We start from the raw sequence: 23,943 nt of genomic DNA, 5'->3' as shown, positions 1-23,943 counted from the left end.
TTAAGTTCCAGGTGGGCTTTGGCTTTCCTAACCCCATCCCTGCACACACAGACATTCTCTCTACCTTCATCCCAGATCTCTTCTCCTTGCTTTCACCTCCTGTACTCCTTCTTTCTATCTTTGATTTTTGTCAGGAGCTTCTTGTTCATCTATCCATGGTGGTAGGAAGGCATCCTACCACCTCTGCTTGTTTTTCTGCTTGTCAGGATGGACCACTACTGAGCTTGGAGGAGGTGATCTCTGAAAACCAATGGACTCAGCTGGATCCTTCTTTTCTCCACAACTGTCTCCAGTGGGATTCTTCCAAGCAGAGCCCTGAACAGGCCAAAGTCTTCTCTCTAAGTCTAGGCTTGCAATCCTACTTTCTGCTTTCTTCTCCCCTCCTCTCTGTGTCATGAACTTTACCAGCTCATGGTCAGCCAAGGCTGCCCTCAGCCTTCAGATCCCCAAACAGTTCTTCCTTGTTTGCAAGTATGAGATTGAGCAGTCAACGCAGTCCAGAAACCTCCTGGACTGATCACAGCCAGGGCATAAGTAAACTTCTCTACCCCCCTAGTACATATCAGCATGGTTGAAATCCTCCGTGACAGCCAGGTCCTGCCAATGTGAGTCTTATTCCCATTGTCTGAAGGAGGCCTCGTCAACTGCTTCTTCATGGTTGGGTGGTTTCTAGAGACACCCAGCACAACATCATCCACACTGGTCTGCCCTCTAACCCTAACCCACAAACTCTCAAGTGGCTCATCATCTGTCCCACAGCAGAGCTCCATGCATTTCAGCTGCTCTCCTGAGCAAAGAGCAACTCTCCCCTTCCTAGCCTTCCTAGCCTGTCCTTCCCAAACAACCTGTATCCATCTATTGCAGCACTCCAGTCACATGAGCTGTCCCATTATATCTCCATGATCCCAATGAAATCATAACTCTGCAACTGCATGCAGACATGTAATTCCTCTTCTTTCCACCCCATGCTGTGTTCATGACAGCACAGACATTTCAGAGAGGCAACCAGCCATGCCAATTTCCCAGAAAGAGTACAAGAGTTTTCCCTGTAATTCTGAAAGGCACGTCCTCATTTACAGATATGCTTGGGAAGGGCCCCCTTCAGTCCTGGTTTGGGTTTTTTTTGACTACAAGGTCCCCACTATTTGCATCACCACACACATTCTGTTTGCCAGCCTGGTCACCGCTTCCTCACAAGATCGGCTGCCATCCTTTCCCACCCCCACTGTTACAATTTCAAAGCTTTCCTCAGCTCCCCACCCGACTGGCCAGTCTGTAAACAAAGATGCTTTTGCCCTTAGTCAGGTGGTTCCCATTTTTTCCAAGCAATCGTCAAAGATGGTCTCACGATCATAAAACCAAAACTCTGCTGCCGACACCAGCTATGCAACCAGTTGTTGCCGCAGAATCTGTCCACTCATCCTCACACCCTTTCCTCTCACTGGAAGGATCGTGGAGAAAAACCACCCAGGCTCCCATGCCCCTGTCTGTCACCCAAGAGCCATACAGTCACAAACGGTACTTTCCAGATCACTCCCGGCAATATGGCACAGATTTAGTTAGCTTGGGTGCTTCACTGGGTGGAGCACCCAGACCTTCATCACCCACAGAAGCACTGAACCTGTTCTGTAATTGCAGACCTTGAGGTGGAGCAGGAGCCTTCATCCTGGTGTCAGAGGTTATAAACTACTGGCTTCCAGACTTGCCATTCTGGGAGCCTCCAATACCACCACAAGAGGCACAGACTCTGTCTGCCCTTCATTCGGGAAGGTGAGGGTTTGGGCTTTTGAAGCCTCGGGGACTTGGAGAAGATCTGGAAAGCCCAAAACATTGGGCTCAACCAACCAACCCATTTTTCAACCCACCTACTTGCCCTGCAGCATACCATCACAACTACTGAGCCATTCCAGAACACCTTGGCAGGGTCTCTAGACTCCTTCTGTGCCAAATGCTACATAAACTAAAGAATCTGCTGAACTTGAACTAACTATTCCAGTTAAAGAAAACACCAAAAAAACAGGAAACTTATTTCTAAAACACAAACTACAGTCCTGAAAAACAGCATCTATACTATCCACATACACACATTTTATCCCAGAGCAACCAGTAAAATTGGTTCAGAAGTTGTATTCACACGATAATTCTCCAAAGACTTGGATTCAGGCAGCGGCACCAATTAGTAATGAAAATCTATACCCTCACAGAACACAACAGCACTCAGGCTCAAAAAAGGCAAAACTCAGCGGGGTTCTTCCACTTTGGTAGAAGCCTAGGAAAGATCTTTCGAGAGCAAGGCCCCGTATCCTTCACTTTTAAGCAGCTTACTAGGATGCACTTGCTCTCAGGACTCAAAGCTTATACATTGCTTTTTGTATGTGCCAACTCATTTCTCCTCCCTACTTAAGAAGCTTTTAAATCCTATTCTCATTTTATTGCAGCTGCAATTACATATTGCTTTGCTCTGAGTTCTCCCTAAGCAACCAGTAGGTGGTTAGAGAGCAGTAAGGGGGAAATGGCAATGGAGCAGGGCTGGCTCCAACCAACAATTCTTCACACACTCAACATTCAGATGCAGCAAGACATACCGAAGGAAGACAAACAACTCTCCCACTCTCCAAGTCCCGTGTTTTAAAAGAGTTCTAGACCTGTTGCTGTGCTTGCAGTTTTCCCCTAAGAAGGCTGTAAAACTGACATGATTCTTGGCAGTTTTGATTTCTTTTTAATTATGTTCTCTCTCTTAAGATGAGAGACCACAAGGTAGGACAGGGCTGTTGAGCTGAGCCTGCAGCTGCCTGGGTAGGCTGGAGGCACTGGAGTTATCTCCCCGAAGTTTGTCTGCCTTGTGCTAATTCATATCCAGACAGCTGCAGCTGCTCCACCACTTTTGTTTTACTGGAAGTTTGATTAAACAAAGAAACCCTTTACTGTTAGGCTCTTCTCTGTCTATAAAAGTTTCCACTTATTAAAAAACACATATAAATATTTTTAAAAGCTGTCTCCTCTCAGAGAATTTGATTACTGTAACGTTAAGTGTGTGTAAGCTGTCAGAGACATGCGAGTCACCAAAAATGGACCACACAATCAAGATGTTTATTAACTCTTCAAAAGAAATCAAGAGCACAGTTTGGAAAGAGGAATAAGTGCACACCTAACAAATGTGCAGATTGTGACAAACTGACAAGAAGGTACTTCTGAGATCACTCAGATTTCTCATTTATCACACTACTTAGGCTTGCAGAGCATACAACAGCTTAAAAGTGCTTTGTAATTTATAGGTCCATGCAGTTGCAGTTTTTAAATCAACCTCAACTTCTAAAGCAAGCTAAACCACACCACCTGCTCAAACCGTATTTTGAAAAATTCATTCTGTCAATCAAACTTAATCTTTTTTGTTTCTTCTGAGGTGAAATTTTGTCTTCATGGAAGCTGGATGGATACTGGAGACAACACTGATCCAGATGTGCTATGAAAAAAAGCAGATCTGAGTTTTGCTCCACATCTGTTAAGTACAACACACCTCATTCCTGTGCTAGATTTCCTCCTCAGGAACTGGACTAAAACAGTGTCCCAGTTTGCACAATGATTCATGATGTGAGAAAACACTCCATGGACAGTGAGCTCAAACTAATTTTATATGTTAACCAACAAAGGCTGGTCTTAGGCCCAGCTCTGCCAAGATAAACAGCTTGTTACATTAACAGCCAAAACCCAAATCCCTTTTAAGCCAAAAGCAAAATAAAATAGCAAAATTGGGGCAGACAGATCTGGCTTCTCTTTTTGGTGCATTTTTCTTCAAAATATTGTACCCTGTGATGCCTGAAAGTCAAACCTGCCCCAGCTCGCAAACTCTAGCTATTAGACTCTTTCTGTTGAAAGAAGGCATTTTTCACATTAGGAATTAAATCCAGTATCAAAAGCTATTCAGGTTATTATGATCTAAAAGGGGAATGGTCATTCTCATGCCAACACAGTCAGCTATTCCTAGCCTTATATTACCATCAATCCAAATTGTAACATAAAAACTCATGAAACACAATCAAAGCTAGTTATTACCAAACCTGCTGGAAACCGGCACAGTACAACTCATTACTACAATGTCCAGGGGCAAAGATTTTTTTAATTTCATGCTTTATGGTTTGGGTTTAAAATACAAAATTTGAAATGTTAATGCTATGAACCAGGAATTGAAACGTAACCTCTCAGCTATATTTAAAATAAGCCTATCTGGAAAAACACCGCTGATTAAAACTTTTAACTATTCCAACCTTTCCTTCCCCATAGTCTTACATATACACATGAAATTATTTCATTAATAATGACATTTTTCTTATTAATTAGTTTTTTCCATGGCATATTTTAAATTATAAGTGAAATCTATTATCTTAAAACTGACCTAGTCAGAATAAGCATTTCTTTTCTAATGCCACCAATTTTTGAAGACCAAAGTGTCTCAGTTTATGCTATTTTCTATTACAGTACAGTGTCTTTCCAAGCAAGAAATGAATCAAGAAAAGAAACAGAGATCCACTACTGTGCAACAAATACTATGTTATTAAATCAGCTTCTGGTGACATCTGAAGTGTGTAGGCACAACGGAAATGTTATTAACAGCTTTGGCACCATTCCACCCCAGTAACAGCATCCATATGGCAACACCACCTTCTGCAGCAGTATGGTTTCACGCCCAAATGCAGACATTAAATCTAGGGTATATATAGTTAGACATGGCAGTCAAAGAGTTAAGAGCTTCTCTACTGTAAGGTTTATGTTTCACTTTTGTTAGTCACTGAGCTTGATGTGAATGATAAACACACTTGCACTGGTTTACCCAAAAAAACCAGAACTGAAACTAGACAAACTACCTTCAAATATTCTACACTAAAGCTTTAAACTTAACTTCAAATTACATTTCCTCAGAAGAGAGTGCAACAGAGCTTTTCTCTTTTGCATAAAGATAACATTTTATAATGGGTTAACAATCTGGCCATCAAATTCCATCTGCCTCAAAACTTGTTAGACCAGGTCTTAATTCAAATGTGCTGTTCTTTTTGAGAGACCTAGGTACAAACTGGTGAACATAGCACACTCTTAGTGCTTATGGGCATACATTTAAAAAAATTTTTGCTATACAACAGGTTGCAATAAAACTCTTAGCAAAACATTAGGAGCCACTAGAAGGGAAAAACTTTTATTAGACCAAATGACAAAGCATGACTTACTTTCTGAACGCAAGTGAAAAACAGAAACAAGACCCAAACTACATTACATTCAGTAGTGCTGGTTTCCTAACCCAGACCTGGAGGACCAGAAGGCCTGAAGACCAAATAGGACCTACAAGGCCATTTGTTCTCCGGACTCTAGAAACACTGTGTAGCTGGCAGGCCAATCGCATGTCGGATGCTGTGGTAGAAATACGTTTGAGGGAAGAAGAGGAAGATAGATTCACATTAAGGTCTGACCGGGCTCTTCAGAGAACAAAATCATTTGTAGTTTGTAAAAAGTCAACTCTCCCAATGTCATTACACTTTATCATTAGATAAAGGAGCCACAGAATAGCCCTTTCAGGCATCACTCTACCAAAATGGAAATGCCCATTGCCCTGTGCTACCTCTGAAATGCACACAAATCCAGTATCATCACCATCACAATCTACCACTAACTTTACAGTTTAAATATAGATTGCAACTGGGATTTTTAAGAGAGCTTGAGCTCTTAGCTTTATAGCATGTCTGTAGCAAAAAAAAAATAAAAATAAAAAATTAACTTCAACATTTTGTATCTGCTTGATTGCAAGCAATTTCCTTGAAAAATTAATTCCGAGTTTTGTTCATTTCTTACCATTTTTCTTTTGCAACACTTACTATCAGGAATAATACTCTGCTAAAAGTATTTGCAAAGATTCAGTATCATGAAAAAGAAACGCTCAGGGGGGAGGAAAAACCAGTATCAGAAGGAAAAACTGTACTGCTCAATCTTCAAGATGTTAAACCCATGCTACGTAAGAAACAGTAACTCTTCTGCTAAGACAATAGCCTTCAGTTTACATTATGTTTTCCTATTTCCTCTTTGAAAACAATGGGGGGGGGGGGAACTAAAGGTCATAGTCCTACAATAGTGTGTTCACTGAATCACCCCCATTGAAGAGCACAGCAGTCACAGAAGGGGCCACCTAAGTCATACTGCACATAGACCTTTTTATGTTATAGTCCTAGTCCCCTCCCACAGGCCACAAATGCTCTTCACCCAGTCTGCACACTCATCAGGAACACGGCAGGCAGCCACAAAGCACTTTGGACAGACAGGAAGCATTTGATAGGAAGACCCATTGCGTGCAATTCACATGCACGCACACACGCAGGCACAGAAACAGAGGAGCTGTGCAGAGGACCCCAACCAAAATCTAATTTGGAAGAGAGAGTGAACATTTGGCCTAGGGCTGTCCTGATGTGACTCTTCTCTGGGCAGCAGCAGAGCTGAAGCCACTCCAGCTGACATAATGCCCCAGCTGTCCTCCAGGAAAAGAGCTAGTTTTCTGTTTTTCCAAGAGGTATGCTTGTTTCCAGCTTTTAAAAACACAAGCACCAAGTTATTCTAGTGGAATTTACCCAGTAGGACAAGAAATACTTTATATTCCAGCTAAGGCATTTGGTATGACCACAATTCATTGCAAGAATCTTGAATTTAGAGTTAGGAAAAGAGTAAGAGTAATTCAGCACATTTGGATTTCTATATATATGTGGGGCATTTCCATATCAAACAGGCATCTCATAGCAATTGTGTGGTAAACAACTTCAGGCAGGTACTTCTAACAAATGTTACGAATTTGTTAAGCTTTTCTTAGGCCTGCCGCAGTAGTTACCTCTCACTGAATTTATTATGTCACACTCATATCTCTGACTATCAACAAATTTTTAAACAATATGCCAAAGCACATCTGATCATCAGAGATGTTCATGCGCATGCATCAATGAGTAAGCACAGAAAGAAAAGATTGTTGTGATAGTTCTGAACGGCAGCAGCAGTTACATCCATATTCCCAAAGGCTCCCTTATATACCGCTTTCAATCCAACAATCCATGTTAGATTTTATTGGGCCAAATCTCCTTAACCCTTCTGAAAGAGCGAGATTGCACAGATAATCTTTGGTATTCATGTGGCTGGCAGTCTGGAAAGCACTTGTATTCCACATATTAATTCATCTTTTCCTGCGGGGCAAAGTGATCCTTCTGCCTCAGACAACAAACTGCTAGAATCAGACTTGCTACTGAAAAAGATTCACGTTACCATAATTCACCGGTTCTATCAACGAGAGTACCTCCCAACTACAGCAGATGCTTGCAGTACACAACATTCACAAACTTACTTCTGATTCACATTGTCATCAAGTTCGTAGACAATGTGCACTGCTTTAACGTGTAACTGATATAATGCAGTGCCTCTTAGAGGCAAAACTGTCTTGAGAGTTGGTTCACTTGTTTTAACGTTGTTCTCCCCCTCAGATACTCATGCACACAAGAAGACATCCAGAAGAAATGGAAGACATTAGATTCAGAGGGGAAAATTTAACGCTGTCATCTTAACGTGAGTTTCTGCCTCCTCCAATATCTATAAAAATAATTCAAAATTCTGAGAAGTGTAAAGGATTATAACCATTGCTGGGATAAACAGGAAAGGAGAAACAGCCTGTAACTTAAGCCAAGTAAAGACAATTAATTGCCGTTTGACAAACTATATATTCATAAAAACTTGTTGGTAATGCTACTCTTGCAGTTTCTCAATTACATTCTCAGACAACTAAGAAGCAAGGAAGGATATTAGTTACATCTTCAGAACAAAAAGGAGAAAGGTTACTTACAGCTAAATATAGCTAGAACTATATATAATTACCATTTGGCTAAATTCATGAGAACTGCTACCGAATTAATATATCAACATAAAAAGGAAGCAGGATAGAAAAGCTGATGCCATGAAAATAACTGCTGTTTAAGATTGCTCAGAAGTACTAGTGCAGTATAATTGTCATGTCATTCTAGTGCTAAAGTTGCCTTGGTAATATCTATAGATGCTCATGTATATACACTGAGGTGAAAGGTCAAATAAAGTAAAAAATCTGGAAAGCCAGGGAACAATTACCTTTTCAGTGATACGATGTCGCATTATTTAACTCCCAGGAACATGAGAAGAGGATGTATCAACAACGTGTTCACAATCTTTGTACTGTGTAGGGCATAGTGTTTAATTGTTAAACTTCAGAGCTTCTAGAACAGTAACATTCACCTACTCTCATTAAAAAACAGACTAGAAGCATGAGTGTAATTATAAATATGATCTCAGATGGGCTCGGAGGATTTCACTATAGATGCCTAAGCTGTTACTATCATCACCCGTCTTTGCCAAAAGCAGCAACCCTTTTGCACAGGAGGAGGATGAGGAGAACACCACATACTCCTCTGCATCTTAGCCACATTTGCTTGAAGTACTGATAAAAATGAGTTTACATTAAGTAACTAGGCTGAAAAGTGGTGCACAGATACATCTTGTTGTAGGATTCCTGCTGCTGAAAGTGGCAATTTCTGCAAGAAGAGATTGCTGCCAGCAATAGCTTGATACAGTCAAAATCCTTGGACTGTGTTACAGCCCTTTGCTGTGTAATGCAAGCAGCAAACAAACATGGTGTCTCATAATAATTTCAAAGCTATGTCATTTTCCCTCAGTTTCTTGGAATTCTAGTATTTTTAAGATAGCAGTGGCAAAATATTTACCCCAGCAGCAGCTCTTCTGATTTGACCTGTCAAACTTTAAAACAACAAACCAGTGCCATGATTTAACTGATACATTATAAAACCTCACCGAGATGTGTTGTACAACAGTGAGGACCAGGATTTGACTTAGAAGAGAAATAATGAGGTTTTTTCTCTTTTTCTTCTAACCCTCTTTTACATAAACCCAAGCATTTCAATCTCAAAAACTTCGCATTCAGAGGAAGGTCAGGCCCAGCATGGAACTCCTCAGCAGTTCCATAATTTATAAGCCAAATGGAAGGACACTTACTATAATGCTTCTACATACAACAGATTGCCAGGCATTACAGGAGCTATAAAAGCTCTGTGTGTGTGCTGGGGCTTACAGCTCGTAGTACAAGAGCTCAGACCATAGGTAATTTACATTTCACCACTATTGTCCATTTCAAGATTTATATGCCAGCATTAAACCATCTCCACTAACCTTTAGATCATACCGAAAAACAGCCCAAAACCACCTAAGGTGTTAAACACAACCCTAACTTGCTCAATTGTGTGAGCAACAATGGAAGGTAGGGTAGGAGTGTTCGGAGGAAGAACACATTTGATTAAAATAACACCTTTACCACCCACCAGTATCATATTTTTTTCCTTGATTAATAATGAAGGCTCATAAGACTGCTGCTCATAATCCTTAGCAACTTGTCTTTTTACATCAGGTTCTTTTATTCTCCTTCAAACTGTGGTAAAAGCAATAATGCTGAGAAAAAAAATGATGCTGTTTTAGAAACAGAAATTACTGCATATAAGGATTCACAGATTTCAGACAACCCTTGGGCGAATAAACTTAACGATCATATCAGATAACATGTGTTGACTCTGTGCATTAAAAATTTTTCAAATTTCAGTTTTAGAATTCAGGATGCAGTTCTGGAGAAATAAGTTTTCGATGGTATCTTTACTGCCTCTGTTTTCTCAGCTAAAATCAGTTTCTGCAGGTAACAACTTCTGGATGTCACCATGAATGGAATTCACAAACTAACATACTCTTTTTTTTTTTGCTCTTACAAACAAAAATGTTTCTACACCACAGCCATTAGCTTCTCTGTTTTGCTTTCACGGTGCTTTTCAAAATCCCATGTGTCAATTAGGCCTGGGCAAGAAGGCACTTCCATTAACATTTTTTATTTTCATTTTCTCTTAGAGAAATTTTCTGGGTTTTGAACAAGGCAAAGCCTTTCAGAAAGCAGAGTTATGCTGCAAGTAGAAGACATGGCTCTGGCAGCAGGTTAAAGAACTCGGGAGGTCTCCTCCACCTGAAGAATCACTCACTCTCACTTCTAAGAGATGTCACAGAACTCCTCCTTTGAAGAACAATCCTGAAGGCAAAAACTGATGCAAACCAAACAAGTACATCTGAAAGCTTGTTACCAACTTCCACTGTGAGCAAGAACAGCTTGTGCCCTGGTGACAGCATTGCTCCAATCGGGAATTTGAGCCACTGTGCGCTGGTTGAATGTGAATGCTCAGCAGAGCTGCGTATGGAGCAAAAGCACAAACAAAAGTCAGCATTTAGACAGAGGAACCCATTGCTGCACTGAGGATGCGGACAGAAAGGGGAGGAAACAGCAGGATGGAGCTCTGTGGAACCCAAGTGAAAAAAACAAGAGTCAATGAACCCTATTGTTTTGTAAGTAGTTGTTCTTCTGACCATATTCGTCTCCCATCCACTCCGCTACCCACACTGGTACTGTCTGGAACAGAACACATGGACATGGAAGAGACAGTAAGACAGATTCTACTCAAGACAAGTAAAACCTCCTCAGAAGTTGTCACAGTATTTTTCTGTGACAGGATGCAGCATACAGGTTAAAACCATACAAACAAGAGAACTAGACAGGCCAGATAATGCTATCATTGAATCTTATCTCCCTTGACCACTTCTTCCAAGGCTAAACAGAAAGCTCTACTTCTTCCTCATCTAAGAAAAAGGTTCCTGGGCTCCATCCATTTGAAAAATCTTCTAATGACCTTCCCTGGTTTCCAATGATGCAAGCTCTCAGAGCTACAGAAATTAGAAGCTGAAACTAACCCTGTATTTCAGAGGGTCTAGAGAGACAAAGAGCATTTCTTGCATTTAGTATCTCTGCCTTGTAAGGCTGCATTTGCATCAGCTCCTTGGTTTTGCTTCTTGAGAGAGACACTGACAGACTTGAACAGACAGGAACTGAAATTCTACTTAAAATAGCAACATCCTGCATTTAAGTTCTCCATATTTAAAAAAATCGTAATGTCAGCATTTGGCTTTGCCAACTCCCACAACCTGTTTTTCTCCACACACCAAAAGCTCCATTCTTCCATCAAGAAGTACCGAAAAGGTGGCTGGCAAAACACAATGTGCAACAACACACACCTCAGCATTTAGCTTCCAGTGTACCAATTCAGATTCTGAAAACACTCAGTAAACTAAACCAATAGTCTCTAGAAGCCAGCCATCCTTCTCCTTCCCAACATGGTATTCATGGGAAACCAGCTGAAGGTTTGTTTCCATAATTCTGAAGCAAAATTTGTGGAGGACCACCCACAATTTCGCTGTATTCTACACCACATTGTCTTCAGAATTCTGTATATCTTTACATCTTAATATAGGGAGTTTTGAGATTGTAAGTGAAGTATATAGGAAAGTTTCCTAAAAAGAGAAATAGTGCACTTGAAACACAGATGAAAGAGAAGATGAATTTGAAGGAAGCGTGTATGAAAAGAAGAGATGACAGAGCATCAGGTATCTGGACAAAAACAAAACAAAACAAAACAAAAAACAGGTGAAGAGCATCTTTTCCTGAGAAAGTGAGCTAGACCTATTAATAAATAAAACCAACAACAACAAAACACAACCTACAAGGGGAAAGAGGCATACAAGCACTTCTAGAAGTGATAGGAAGAGAAGCAACTGCTTTCTGACAGAATGAGGTGAAGGAATGAGAAACACACGGGAACAAAGACTTGTTTTCTGCACAACTGTGAGCTAACTATCAAATATATTGTGGAGGAATACATATTAATAGATGTCTCATGACTTCAGAACCAGCACAATTTTGAATTGTCAGACTGTAGTTCATCATGAATTAGACAGCATCTTATCTCAATCTTCCATGAACCACAGCCAGATAACTGAGATGTCAGCTAATCAAAAGCCCTATTTATAGGTGCTTCACACACAAAAAAATGTAGTCTTTAGAATAAGTAGCGTGCTTAATGCAAATCAAAGCAAGCAATTCTGAAAGGCTGTATGAGGTGACAGAACAAAGACCATGCAAGCTGACCTCAGTGGTCCAAGTAAAACTGACAAGTGTATTTCAGCTAGTTTAAACACAGCTAAATGAAGGTATTTGATGAATGCAATGATCAGCAGATACCAGGGACTTTAAAGTTTCAAAGAACATAAAAGATCTTTCCCATTTTAGAAGAGACTATTGGACGGAGGAGGAATGTCCAGGGAGATGAACATTAAAAACAATTGTAACAAAAGACGACAGCAACAGTAGCAGTAAGATTTCTCTCCCAGTTGAAAGGCTGTTTCTTGCAACAGGAAGATTATGTTCTTGTACGAATTAGTTGGCTGTTCAAAGGTACACTTCTTTGCATCACACAGGACGCCCAGCTCAAGCCTTCAGCAGCACTCAATCAAGGAAAAAGTCACACAAGGTACTTTTTCTGCTGTATTAAGACCTTCCATCTTAACAGCACTTAAGTAAACCGTTTTAACTATACTCAGAAAGCTCTCTGTTAGATACATGCTACCTCTATAAAGCTGGAACAGTTTTATACAGGTTAACTAAACTTGGCTCACTATGACCAACAATGTCACTATGACTCAGACTGCTACAAAAAGAAAGAAGCAACTGAGAAGCTGGTCAAATATATAGTCTAGCTGAAAGCAAACAAAATCCACAGTAAGTTTTGGTTCTGTGTCACCTGAAAAATTAACTATGTTGTTAAAGTTACTAACAAAAAATAGCTACAAAGAACACATTCCCATTATTAAGAATACAGCAATTAACAATGAAATCAAGATGAAAAGATAATCTAGTATCAGACAGATTAATGACTGAACTAGTCAAATGATCAGCTCAATACAGCAAATGGCTTAGAATCTTACAATGAGAGCAAACTTAAATGTTACCTGTTTCATTAAACAAAAACACAACAAAAGCATGTAAGTATCAAAAACATTCAAATCTACTAGTTAGAGCCAGTTTAAACCATTTGACCTCAATATCAAAATATTTAAGTCTGGACCAGCTCCAGATTTCAAGATTGCATAGTGATTAACCTTTTCTTTCCCACAAGCAATCTAAAAATACAGGTATAAACCAAGCAAAGTTTGTAAGCTACCAAGCCAGTGCTCTCATCAACTGTTGCCAACCTCATGCTTCCTTGAACAAAAACTAAAATTGAAGAATAAAGTGTGGCACATGCCATTAAGGAAAAAATCCTTAATATCATGATGGCTCCCAAATTTGCAGATATCTTTTATACTTACCTAGAACTGGAATTTAAATTTCCATTATATCAGCAAATGAAGTATGCATTTCTTGCCACCAGGTCAGCATTCACATAGTGCAATTTTATTTTCCCAGTTAGTAGAGCCATACCCTGCCTGTAAGTACTTGTGCCCATTCTCGGGAGTTCAGAAATATCCATTGTCATAAACTGCTTGATCATGCACTCAAGGCAAGGCCTCTCAAGCTTAACCTTGACCAGAAGGCTTTCCTCTCTGCACCCACTTCTCCTTGCCTTCCCTTTGCCCAGTCATTTAAAAGCTGATGGGAACAAAGCTAGGTTCTTCCAGGGTTTGGGCTTTTTTTCATAGGAGTTGCTTGAGGGGCTCTGGATGGTTTATGTGGGGTTTTTTTTAAACCTGATAATTTAAGCAGAAAAGTTGGATATTTGTATTCAGCAAACACTGTAGCTCTGTATCTTGCTGAAATACAGTACCCAGACTATATCACAGGAAATTAAGATGGTCTCACCTGGAGTGAAAGGTCTTGATACGATATTTTTTCATAAAGCTGTTGATAACAATAAGGACACATTCATCAGAAACGTAAAGAAAAATAAAAAATAGCTAGGTAATCTTCATCCACCAGTCATATATTGTTTATAAATGTCCTGGTTTCAGCTGGCATAGCGTTAAGCATCACCACTCTTCCAAAGCAAGTCATTAATCCTTACATTTGGAAACACAAGGCCAAAGCTAAAAGACTTTATAAATGTTCCGAATTTGACAGAAAAAAGTTCTGTCATAATGAAACCCCAAGACAAAGGCGTCTTTTTCTGGACACACTTTGAAATTCCTGGTGTGCTTTTTTACAGTGGGAAATAGAAAAGCATTAACAGCTCAGTAAGAGCTTGGTGAGACGTCACAGAAAGAAGAGCAGGAATGAGAAAAACACTGAAAAATTAGGCCAAGGTCTTGCCGCTTGCCACTTTTATATGCGCCACAAGGATAGCAAACTTGCAATGCTGCATAAGCCTGTCACAGAAAAAAAAAAAAAAAATCCCCTCTGCCAAGTTACCAGAGTATTAAAAATGTTTCTAGCCAGTGGTAAAGATGAATCAGCAACCACAGAGAGGACATACTTGATCTAAACCTGAGGTGAGAGTTCTCCAAGAATGATGTTACATTTGGCTCAAAAAATGAAAAGTTCTGTACATGTACATTTATACTCTAATATTTCTGCTACTTTCTACTAAAACCTTTATAAATCTAGCTATGTGGAAAGACAGTGCTATGTATAAAGAGAGTCATGTTGACACTGGTAGCCAATACAGCACAGAATAGCACCACCAGTTGCATTGACCTCCAAGAACTTCCTCCCACAAAACAAAACCAAAACAAGCAGGAAAACACCCAGAAATGATTTTTGTGTGTGTTTGTTTTGAGACCTCATTATCAGTAAAAAGCAACAACAATGTGTTGCTTTGTAAATCAACAAACAGGTTCCTGGAAACCGCAAGCAGAGGACAGAACATGTCAGGGGGATTCTATTTTGCTGCAGAGGGTTTATTGGGTTTGGTTGGGGTTTTTTTAAGGCAGGTCACATGAACTCACTTACTACAAATTACTTTTGGGACCCAAAACACTTAATTTTTAAATATGAGCAGTGTGACCACTGAAAGCTAATTAAATATTGATAGATCTATTTGATTGGTTTGGGTTGGAAGGGACCTTTAAAGGTCATGTAGTCCAACCCCCCTGCCATGGGATCAAGTTGGGCCTTGACTTGCAACACACACAACAAATCTCCATTGACATTTTTGAAAAAGCATTAGTTACCTAGGGACCTGCACACTAGTGCTAACTCTGGTCTTCAAATAAATGAAGAGACTTACACTGGTTTTGGTGTGAGCTGGTTTCAATCGTAAGAGTGAATTAGCTGCACAGTATGAAAGAGTGAGAAGGAGATAAAGAGGAACTTTTTCCTTCTGTACAGTACTTCTAATGAAATTCAAAGTCAGAGTTAAAAGGCACCACTTTATACTGACACTACAGATTAACTAGAAGTTAGGGATACATTTTCCTCATATAACTGCTCAGCTTCCTATACTGCTTTACCCTTGTTGCTAAAGAGAATTGTTTCAGCACAGACGTAATTTCTGATCCACAACTCTAGACAACTCTTCATCCTAAAACAGAAGCACAGATTCTTGGTGACATCCCCATTGGAATACAAACTGCTGTAAGAATGAGAACAGTGTCGTCCCTCCCCCCTCCACAGCCCATCATCCAGGATGTTACTTTGTCCAAGGCAAAGCTGCATTAGGAACAAAGCATAGCTGAGACCACAACAGTCATCTCATCACACAGCTTTCAAGTGGACATTACCACTGCATTCTCAAGATTTGGTTTCTACTGATGATTCTCTATTATCAATAATAAAAAGGGGGTGGGAGGTGGGGGTTGGGGGTGTGAACTCCATTTGCTAATAGAATCCATGACTACTGAACTGCAGTATTGCATATTTTCTCACACTTAGAGACTTAAAGCTTTTATTGTGTTTCCTCCCTGTGTGAAGCAGACTGTCAGCAATTACTTTTACATTAGCTGAATTACTGAATCTTAATACCTCTTCTCTCATTCCCCTCCCCCTAATATATTCTTTCATCATTTCTCAGTGTACAGAACATAAATACGCCCTATGGCTACTTCCTGCTTTTGCATCCAGGGAAAACATCCACTCCCTGGTCCAGGATTTTGTATTCTGTCATTTAAAAAAAAACAACAACAAACACAGATAGGAACCATACAAAATCCATCATCCTTTTCTATGAGCTTGCTCTACAACAGCCGTATCAGAGCAAAACAACAGATACCACCCCTGTGGCTATTTTCTCTCCTTTGATCCCATCAGGGCTAACCTGCTTTCAGCACTTCAGTGACCTCTAACATTTCAGACCTGAAATTTCAGCTGCTCATTTCACGTTACCAGGCTCTCCTTTTTCTCCTCCTAACACATGTCCCTTCCCCTTCAATCGGGAAAGGAGTCAATGCATTATCTACAAGGTCAATGCTGTTCTGCTATATGAATTCTGATAAGCTGCTGGTAGAATGACTCAAAAAAACCCTCCTCCAACATCCAGTGAATAGCAATTATAAAAGAAGCAATCTGAATAACATTACATATAAACTGTATATATCACATTAGTAGCAGTTTAAACAGAAATATGTATGCATTCAGCTTTACTATCAAAATCCAACAGCTCCTCAAGAAAGTAATTTTAATTATCAAATATGCTTCCTTAAACATAGGCAGAAAAAAAATACCTTTTCTAGCAGCTATACCATAATTTTCTACGTAAGAATCTTCAATTAGCACAAAACGGAGCAGAATTCTGCTGTTTTAAGGAACCATCTATTTCACATATTCTCTTCTTTATCACGCTTTCTGATCTAAAAGCAACAGTTAACATAAAAAAACAACTATAATGGAGAAAATGAGAAAAGAGCAGCTACTTGAAAGGGGCAAGCAGAAGAGATACCAACACACACAAAAGACTGCAAAATCAGAAATTATTTCCATAGCCTTTTACATATACACACATATTCATATTTTTTTTTATTTCTTGATTTCAGGCTGCTATCTTGATCCATTTAGAAGGCACCTCTGACAACCTTTTAGGCGAGAAACGGCATTATCTCTTCTTGTCTAGGAAAAAATCTCTGCGCCAGCTCTTTTTGTATGAAATTTTATACAGGTTACTGAAAATATTTTATCACAGCTTATGAAAACTCCACTTGAACTCTGACCCTGAAGACATACACAGGCTGTACAAATATTGTCACCAAACCACTGGAAATCTGATCCTGAACAGCTCCAGTGCAACTGTCTCACCATCCTAACAACAACAAAAGAATTAAAATGAGTAACACTCTATACGAGGAGGACCGTAAAGACTTTTTGCAGGTTGGGGAAGATTTTTACATGTTTCCTATATAAAGCCACTTTATAGCTGCTTAAAACCTTACTTAATAAAATCAAAGTGAAGAAAATCACCCCAATCATTTTTCCTGTATTTTTTCCTTTTTCAGCTGCAACTGTTGAGCTGTGTTCACAGACGACAAGAATGACACATGCTACTCCTATTTAAAACCATCTTACAGGTATTTTGCTGAAAGGCTCCAAAACCTCTACCATTTTGGAGAGGGAACTTAAAATCTGCCAGAGTAGTCAAGAACCACAAACACACCCACCGCCTTCCTTTGTAATATATACAACTTCTGCTGCGCTCAGGCCTCAAAGATGCTTCATTTGACACGGGACCGTAGAGTCGCGAAGAATTTAACAGCTAAACTCCCCAGGGCTCTCGTTGCAGCGAGCACCCTCCGAAGTGACACTGCGGGGCCGGGCAGAAGTTCTGATGCAAGCCAGCTCTGCCCGCCGGAGGCCAGCGTGGCCCCACACGCAGGAAACTGCTCCGAGTGCTCCCTCTGTTGATGCTTCGATAAGAGGGAGAGAGAACGAGGAAGTGGCACGTCTGAAACGTGTAAAGAGAAGCGGGGGGGGGGGGGGGGGGGGGGGAGATTTAAAGGCAGGGGTTTACGAGGGAAGCAGGGCAGAAGTTGAGGGCAGGGGATAAAGGAAAATTTGGAAAGGGGAAAAAAGGATTAAGAAAGGAGGAAAAGAGGAAAAGGGATTGCAAGTGATACAGGACAATCAGACTCTTACACAGATTCAAGTCTTCTGATTACATTACTTCTTGGTGTAACGCTCCTTTGGTGTGTACAAACTAGCTGCAGTATTTCACAGCAAAGCATCTTTCTCAACCACTAATGGGAAACCACGCAGACCATGGTTGTCTGTCAGTATTAGTAATCTAACCGGTTCAAAGGGCGCAAGACTGCCTCTGGATCCAAAGTCCTACCTATGGTGACAGCAGAGGTATCAATGGGATTTCACATGAACAAAAGCAATGTATCTTTTTTCCCAACAGAAAAGCTTCAAGAACGCCTTGAGATGAAAAAATATTGATGTTGAGTGCTGGTATTTACAAGCACTATGATGAAGGCTTCAGCTGCTTAGCTTCACAGCAGTCATTATATAGGACCCATACCACATTTCATGCTCTAAACTGTCTGTGCTCTGAAGATGAGCAAAGATTGCAAAGAAAAAAGTCTTCCTTCATCTACTGCAGAAGTGGGAAGGCGTGTCTTGACTGACACAAGGAGTTACACAACATCAGTTGTTTTGTGATGATGGCAGTTAAAAACACCACTCTCTAGAATCAGACTTGTACTCTTGCATTTTCTAAATTTGCCAAGCAGTACCCTTCAGACCAGTTTTTCCCCAAGTAGCTACCATACCTTCATCCTACTTTGTTTTCGGGACCTCCAACCTCAGGACAGTCTGATGCCCAGGCATGCAAAGCTCTTGCAAATGAGACTAAGGAGCTGTCTAACCATACACAATTCTAAGTAGCCTTAAAAAAACCCAGAACAAAACAAAACAAACCCAAAAACAACAACAAGCAAACAACTCACACACACGTCCCCACAGAACACCACCTCTTCATTTCTCAAACATTTAAGGAACATTAAGCTTGTCCCACTGTATTCACAATTACCTTTAAGGTCTTTGTCTTACCTCCCTTTTACATCTAGAGAACTACCACCACTACCTCTCTCAACTCTCCTGACGAGCCCATTCCAAGTGTAAATTAATTCACTTCAAGGTACTCTACCTATAATATCACAGAAGAGCTCATAAAACATCAATAAACCTGTATTTCTTGTAAGGTTTGGGGTACAGGCCGTAAAAAAGCTTGGAGACATACACTAAAGTTTAATATACACGTAAGTGTAACATACACACGTATACATGCACTGGGTTGGACTAACAACAACATGCGGTGCCATACAGAAAATACAAATGGTTAAAATGGAAGGTATACAAGTAATTTAAAAACAAAACATTAGGAATCTTAGCAATGTAGTACACATAAAGAATTCACCTGTTCTTTTCTGCATTTCAAATACCTTTCAAAAGTGCTAACAATGTAAAAAATGTTTTTTAATAAAACTGCTTTCACTTGATATCGCCTAGAAAAATTTTGTTTTCATAACTACTTGTATCTTTACTTCCTTGCACAATTTTTCCATTTGTTTTTAAACTACAAGAATCACTTGCCATTTAAAGATACGAACAACAACGAAACCATATCTACCTTCCTTCCACTCCCATTTTGCCCAGAAAAGTCTGACTGCATCACAGTGATTCGAGAAAGTCAATATCCAAACGAGCTTTAAAGAAGCCAGATGTGAACAATTGCGGCCAGCCCACGGGAAGGAAGGGTGGGTAAAAGGAAAAAAGATGGCCTTCACTGCTAAGTTACAATATTCAACAAACCTTTCTAGAGCTCTATCAATGCAAGTTACTTCACCAGTCCTTTATCACTTTCCTCAATCTTTTTTACCGTGGAGCTAAAAAAAGGGTAATATTTGGACTACGGTTTAAGCAGAAATCGGAAAAGTCTCACCATATGGCAATACAAAGCTAGTAAGAAATAAACACACTAAGAGAGGGTAAGGACACAAAGATAACATCACAATTATTTCCTGTGACGTGCCCTACTGAAGGCAGATGTTGCTCCGTTCAGCAGCTGTACACCCTACATCTCATTACAGCACTAGGTTTACGACCTTATCTGTTGCTGCAGAAGACAGAAGTTGAGAGCTGCGTTCGCTAGCGGGCAAACCGACCCTAACAGAGTCTTCTACAGCGCGCCCAGCTAAACGCGGTAGTCGGTGATGCTGGCCTACTGTCAGCGGGAGCAGTTCACCCAGATCGATCCAGCTGGACGAGCTGCGCAGGGGTGAGCGCACTCCAGCCCGAACTGGAGGACTGGCTGAAAGTCAATAGTGAGAAGCCAGCGCTTCACCTCGTAACGTAGAGGCGCAGCGGCTGCGCATCGCTCTGACAGCACCCCGCAAACTAACCTCTCAAAGAACAAAGGGATGATTTTTTTTCCTACTATACTCCCAACATCACTGTATCACAACAGGTAAAACTGTGTAAAATGTCTGCCCACGTAACGCGTAGTGTTCAGTCGTTTTAGCGATGCTGCGCTCAGGTTCCCCCGCAGCCCCACGGCGCTTCCAGCGCCTCCGCCGCCGTGCGCGGCGCGGGCAGCTGCGGGGCTGGGGACAGGGACAGCCCGACGCCGGGGTTTCAGAGCTGCTGATCGCCGCTGCCTTCAGCCGCCGGTCGGTGCGTACACCCGGGGCCGCCTGCCAAGAGCCCGTTTCTTTTGTTCCCTCCAACCCGTCCTTCGCCGCCGGCACCGCGCCGGGCAGAGGGAGCCGCGACGCCCCGGGCGCATCACTGGGCCAGCCCGCGCCTGGCACCGCCGCCGCCGCCGGGCCCCGCACAATGGGACAATTCATCCCCCGTCCCGCCGCGGCCCACGCCGGCCTCGCCGCACAGGTAGCGGGCGCTGCCCGCCCCGGGCCGGGCCGCCGCCGCCTCCCGAAGTCCGCGGGAGCCACCTCACGGGCAGCGGCTGCCCGCCGCAACGCCCCCCGCGCAACGGCGGCGGCCACGCGCCCCCCGCGCAGCGGGCGCCCCCTCCTGGCGGGGCGGCACGTCCCCGGGGCAGCAGCTCTGCCCGCCGGCGGCCCCGCGGCCGAGGGAGCGCAACCTGCGGGCCGGGGTGTCCCCGCCATCGCCCCGCCCGGCCCGGCGCCGCCACACCCCAGGCCGCCCGGAGGTGGCCGTGCCCGGCGGAGAGGCAGCGAGGCCGGCCGGGCCGGTGCGCGGGAGGGCGCGTAACCCTGCCGGCCCCGCGGGATCGGCAGCCCCGAGGGGCGCCCGGCCCTCGCCCCGCCGCCTCCAACCCGACCTCTCCGCCTGTCACGGGAAAACAATTATTGCCTCGGCCGGGGGAGGGGAAGGGAAGTTAAAAGCCACAAGGCGGAGGAGCGGAGGCGGGTGGCGGCCGGCTCCCCCCGCCGCCGCCCCACGCACCCCACCCGCCGGGCGGGAGCCCCTGCGCCCCCCGGCACCCCCCGGCGCCGCCAGCTCGAACTCACCCATTTATGTCGAGCTGGGCTTTGCCTGGCGGCGGGAACAGGCTGAAAGTTTGGGGAGGTTGGCCGCGGCGGCGGGGGCGAGAGACAGCCGAGCCGCCGCCGCCACGGGAAGCAGGGGCTGCCGACAGAGCCGCTCCCTCCTCCGGCGGCCGCCGCTCTCAGCACCCGCTGCAGCCGGGCTGCATTCCGCGCCCTGCTAGCGGCACCTCGGCTCCCCGCAGCACATGTATTCCTGGGTACCGCAAAAAATATTACAAAAACCAGGCGAGCGAGGGCAGGCGCTCAGCTCCTGCCAGCTCCTTCGGCTCCTGCCAGCCGGCCGGGTCCCCGCTGCCGCCGGGCAGAGCGGCTCGGCAGACGCGCGGCCGAGGCGGCGCCCGGAGGGCCCTGCTGCCGGGCCGCGGGGGTGTGCGGCCGCCCCGCCGGCCGGTGCGTGCGCGGGGCGCGGGTGCGACGAGCGGCCGGGTCCCCCCGCCGCGCGCTGCCGCCGCTGCTCGTGCCGGGGCGCGCGGCGAGGCGAGGCTCGGCGCTGCGGGAAGTGTCGCGAGACTGCGCCAGTCTCCGCCGGGAGCGGAGGGCGGGGGGGGGGGGGGGGGGGGAGGGAGCGGCGGGGCCGGCGGGGGTGGGTCGGGGCAGCGGGGTGTCCGCAGGGGGGGCGGCCCCCTCCCCCTGGGGCTGGGAGTCGTCAGCGGGCGGGGGGAGGCACCGGTGGCGCGCGCAGGGGCGGGGAAGGGGCTCGCCCAGTTCCGGCGCTGGGGGAGGGGGGATGGCGCTCCGGGCACGGGCGCTGGGAGCGGGCGGCGGGACGGGGGGCGCGGATGGCTGCCCGCCACCCTCCCCGTTACCTGCGGCGGCCCGGGCCCGGCCCTGGCCCTGCCCCGGGGCCCGGGGCCCGGCCTTAGGGCGGCCGCGAAGCTGCAGCGGCGGTGCCGCAGGTGCCTCCCGTCGCGCCGCGCCCCGGCCCCGGCCGTGAGGAAGGGGGCGGTGTGCCTGGCCGCACCGCGGGGGCCGCTGCCACCCCCGCGCCGGCTCGACTGGGGCAGGGGCGAGGAAGGAATACGGACGAAAAGACGAAATGCAGAGCGGCTGCTGTGGGGGCTCGGGCAAGGAGCGGAGCCGCACATGAGCAGCTGGTGGTGGAGCGCTGGCTGCAGCGGAACCGAGCGGGAGCGGCGGTCTGCACGGCGCCGCACCGGGCCGGCCAGCAAGGCGGCGGCTGCGGCACGGCACGGGCAGGGGAGCACCCCCACGGGCTGCAGAGGGGAAGAGCAGGTTAAAAACTCTGTGAGCCCGTGTAAAAGGTAAAGTCCAGGTAGCATCTTTTACAGCATAAGCACCTTCGATACTAATGAAAGGTTCAACCAAAACACGAAACAAAAAAAAAATCCCCTGTTCTAACCGCAGGTAGTTAATTTGGGTATAAAGACAGAAAACAGCCAGTAACACAACTGATACAGTTTTTGTACTTCTCCCTCTGCACAACGGATAATTTTGAAAAAGAGGTTTTTTGAGGTTAAAAAAAAAAAATGTGTAAAAAACCAGAAGTCGTTCCAGGGGGCATCTGGCTTCTTGGCTACAAAAATCCACATTTTTAAAATAGCGATGGTGAACTCTTTGAGAGAAGATTAAAGGTGTTAAGCCTCTCATTGGTTAAAATATTTAGAAGGAATTCCTAATTCTTGACTTATTACTACTTTTAAGAACACTTTAACCACAGCTATGAAAACTTGCTTTTAAGTTACTTATTTACATGCCCTAGCAGCAATGGAACATCAGAAAAGACAAACTGCACTAGTTCCAATTCAAATCTTTTGAAGAGATTAGTTGTGATACAACCAAACCCTCACAGATATAATACTAATTTTTTTCAAGAGTTTTTAACCAACTAAAACCAGGAAAGTGAAGTTCAGCTATGAACAGGAAAACAATGGAAACAGGCTGGACGTAGGTGTAGACAGCCTCCATCCAGTTCAGTGTTTCACTGCAAATTCCGAACCTTGAACCACCTCAGCACTATTTTCAAAAACACTTAAGACACCAAGTCACAAACCACTAAAGAGTTCCAAGACTGAGAGAAGAGAGGGGAAATGGAGAAAAAAAAAAAAAGAGCAGGCCTTTTATCTTCATATATACACAGAGCACTTTTAGCCAGTCACAGGCTACTAGAAAGCCAATATTCACACACCCTTAATAAAACAATGCTGGCTTCCATTATCCTCAGTTCCTCATTGCATAAGAGCATTTGATGTCTATTACCTGAAAAATTTACCTGGGAAATTACCAGAATGAAAAGTAGCAGCTTTTACTTAAGCATTATGACAAACTAGCTGCAATTGTCAAGTCAATCAGAACAAAACTAAGTAGAACTGATGCAACCAGATATGAGAAGGAAGGCATTTCTGTTGTTAGCATGGCAATTTTATATGAAGTTCGGCTTTCCAGTGCTCCAGCTGTGTAGCTTCAGGTGGAATAAATAGTACAACTGAATTATTTAGCTTGGTATATAACGGCAGCACTGCTTCTGTAAGAACTCCTCGGGGCTGGTAGTAAAAGTGATAAGGAGTAACTCAAAGTAGTCACGTCATGACGTCAGTGTTACAATGCATAGGAGAA

The 23,943-nt window shown here is 43.7% G+C and overlaps 1 protein-coding gene across 3 annotated transcripts in view; it reads right to left on the bottom strand.

Moving 5' to 3' along the window:
• Positions 1-21,863, bottom strand: part of SH3KBP1 (SH3 domain containing kinase binding protein 1) — a 231,575-nt gene extending 209,712 nt beyond the window's left edge. For 2 of the 3 annotated variants that reach the window (XM_056327158.1, XM_056327159.1), the window contains exon 1: positions 21,331-21,863. In XM_056327158.1, coding sequence (XP_056183133.1) covers positions 21,331-21,334 — 4 coding nt within the window. In that variant the 5' untranslated portion in view covers positions 21,335-21,863. Of the gene's footprint in view, positions 1-17,496; positions 17,697-21,330 lie in introns of those variants that run through there. The other variant, XM_056327160.1, reaches the window with a different exon arrangement.
• Between the last annotated feature and the right edge of the window lie 2,080 nt (positions 21,864-23,943).

Source organism: Falco biarmicus, chromosome 2 (assembly GCF_023638135.1).
Source record: "Falco biarmicus isolate bFalBia1 chromosome 2, bFalBia1.pri, whole genome shotgun sequence".
NCBI lineage: Eukaryota > Metazoa > Chordata > Aves > Falconiformes > Falconidae > Falco > Falco biarmicus.
This window is presented reverse-complemented; position numbering and strand designations above follow the sequence as displayed.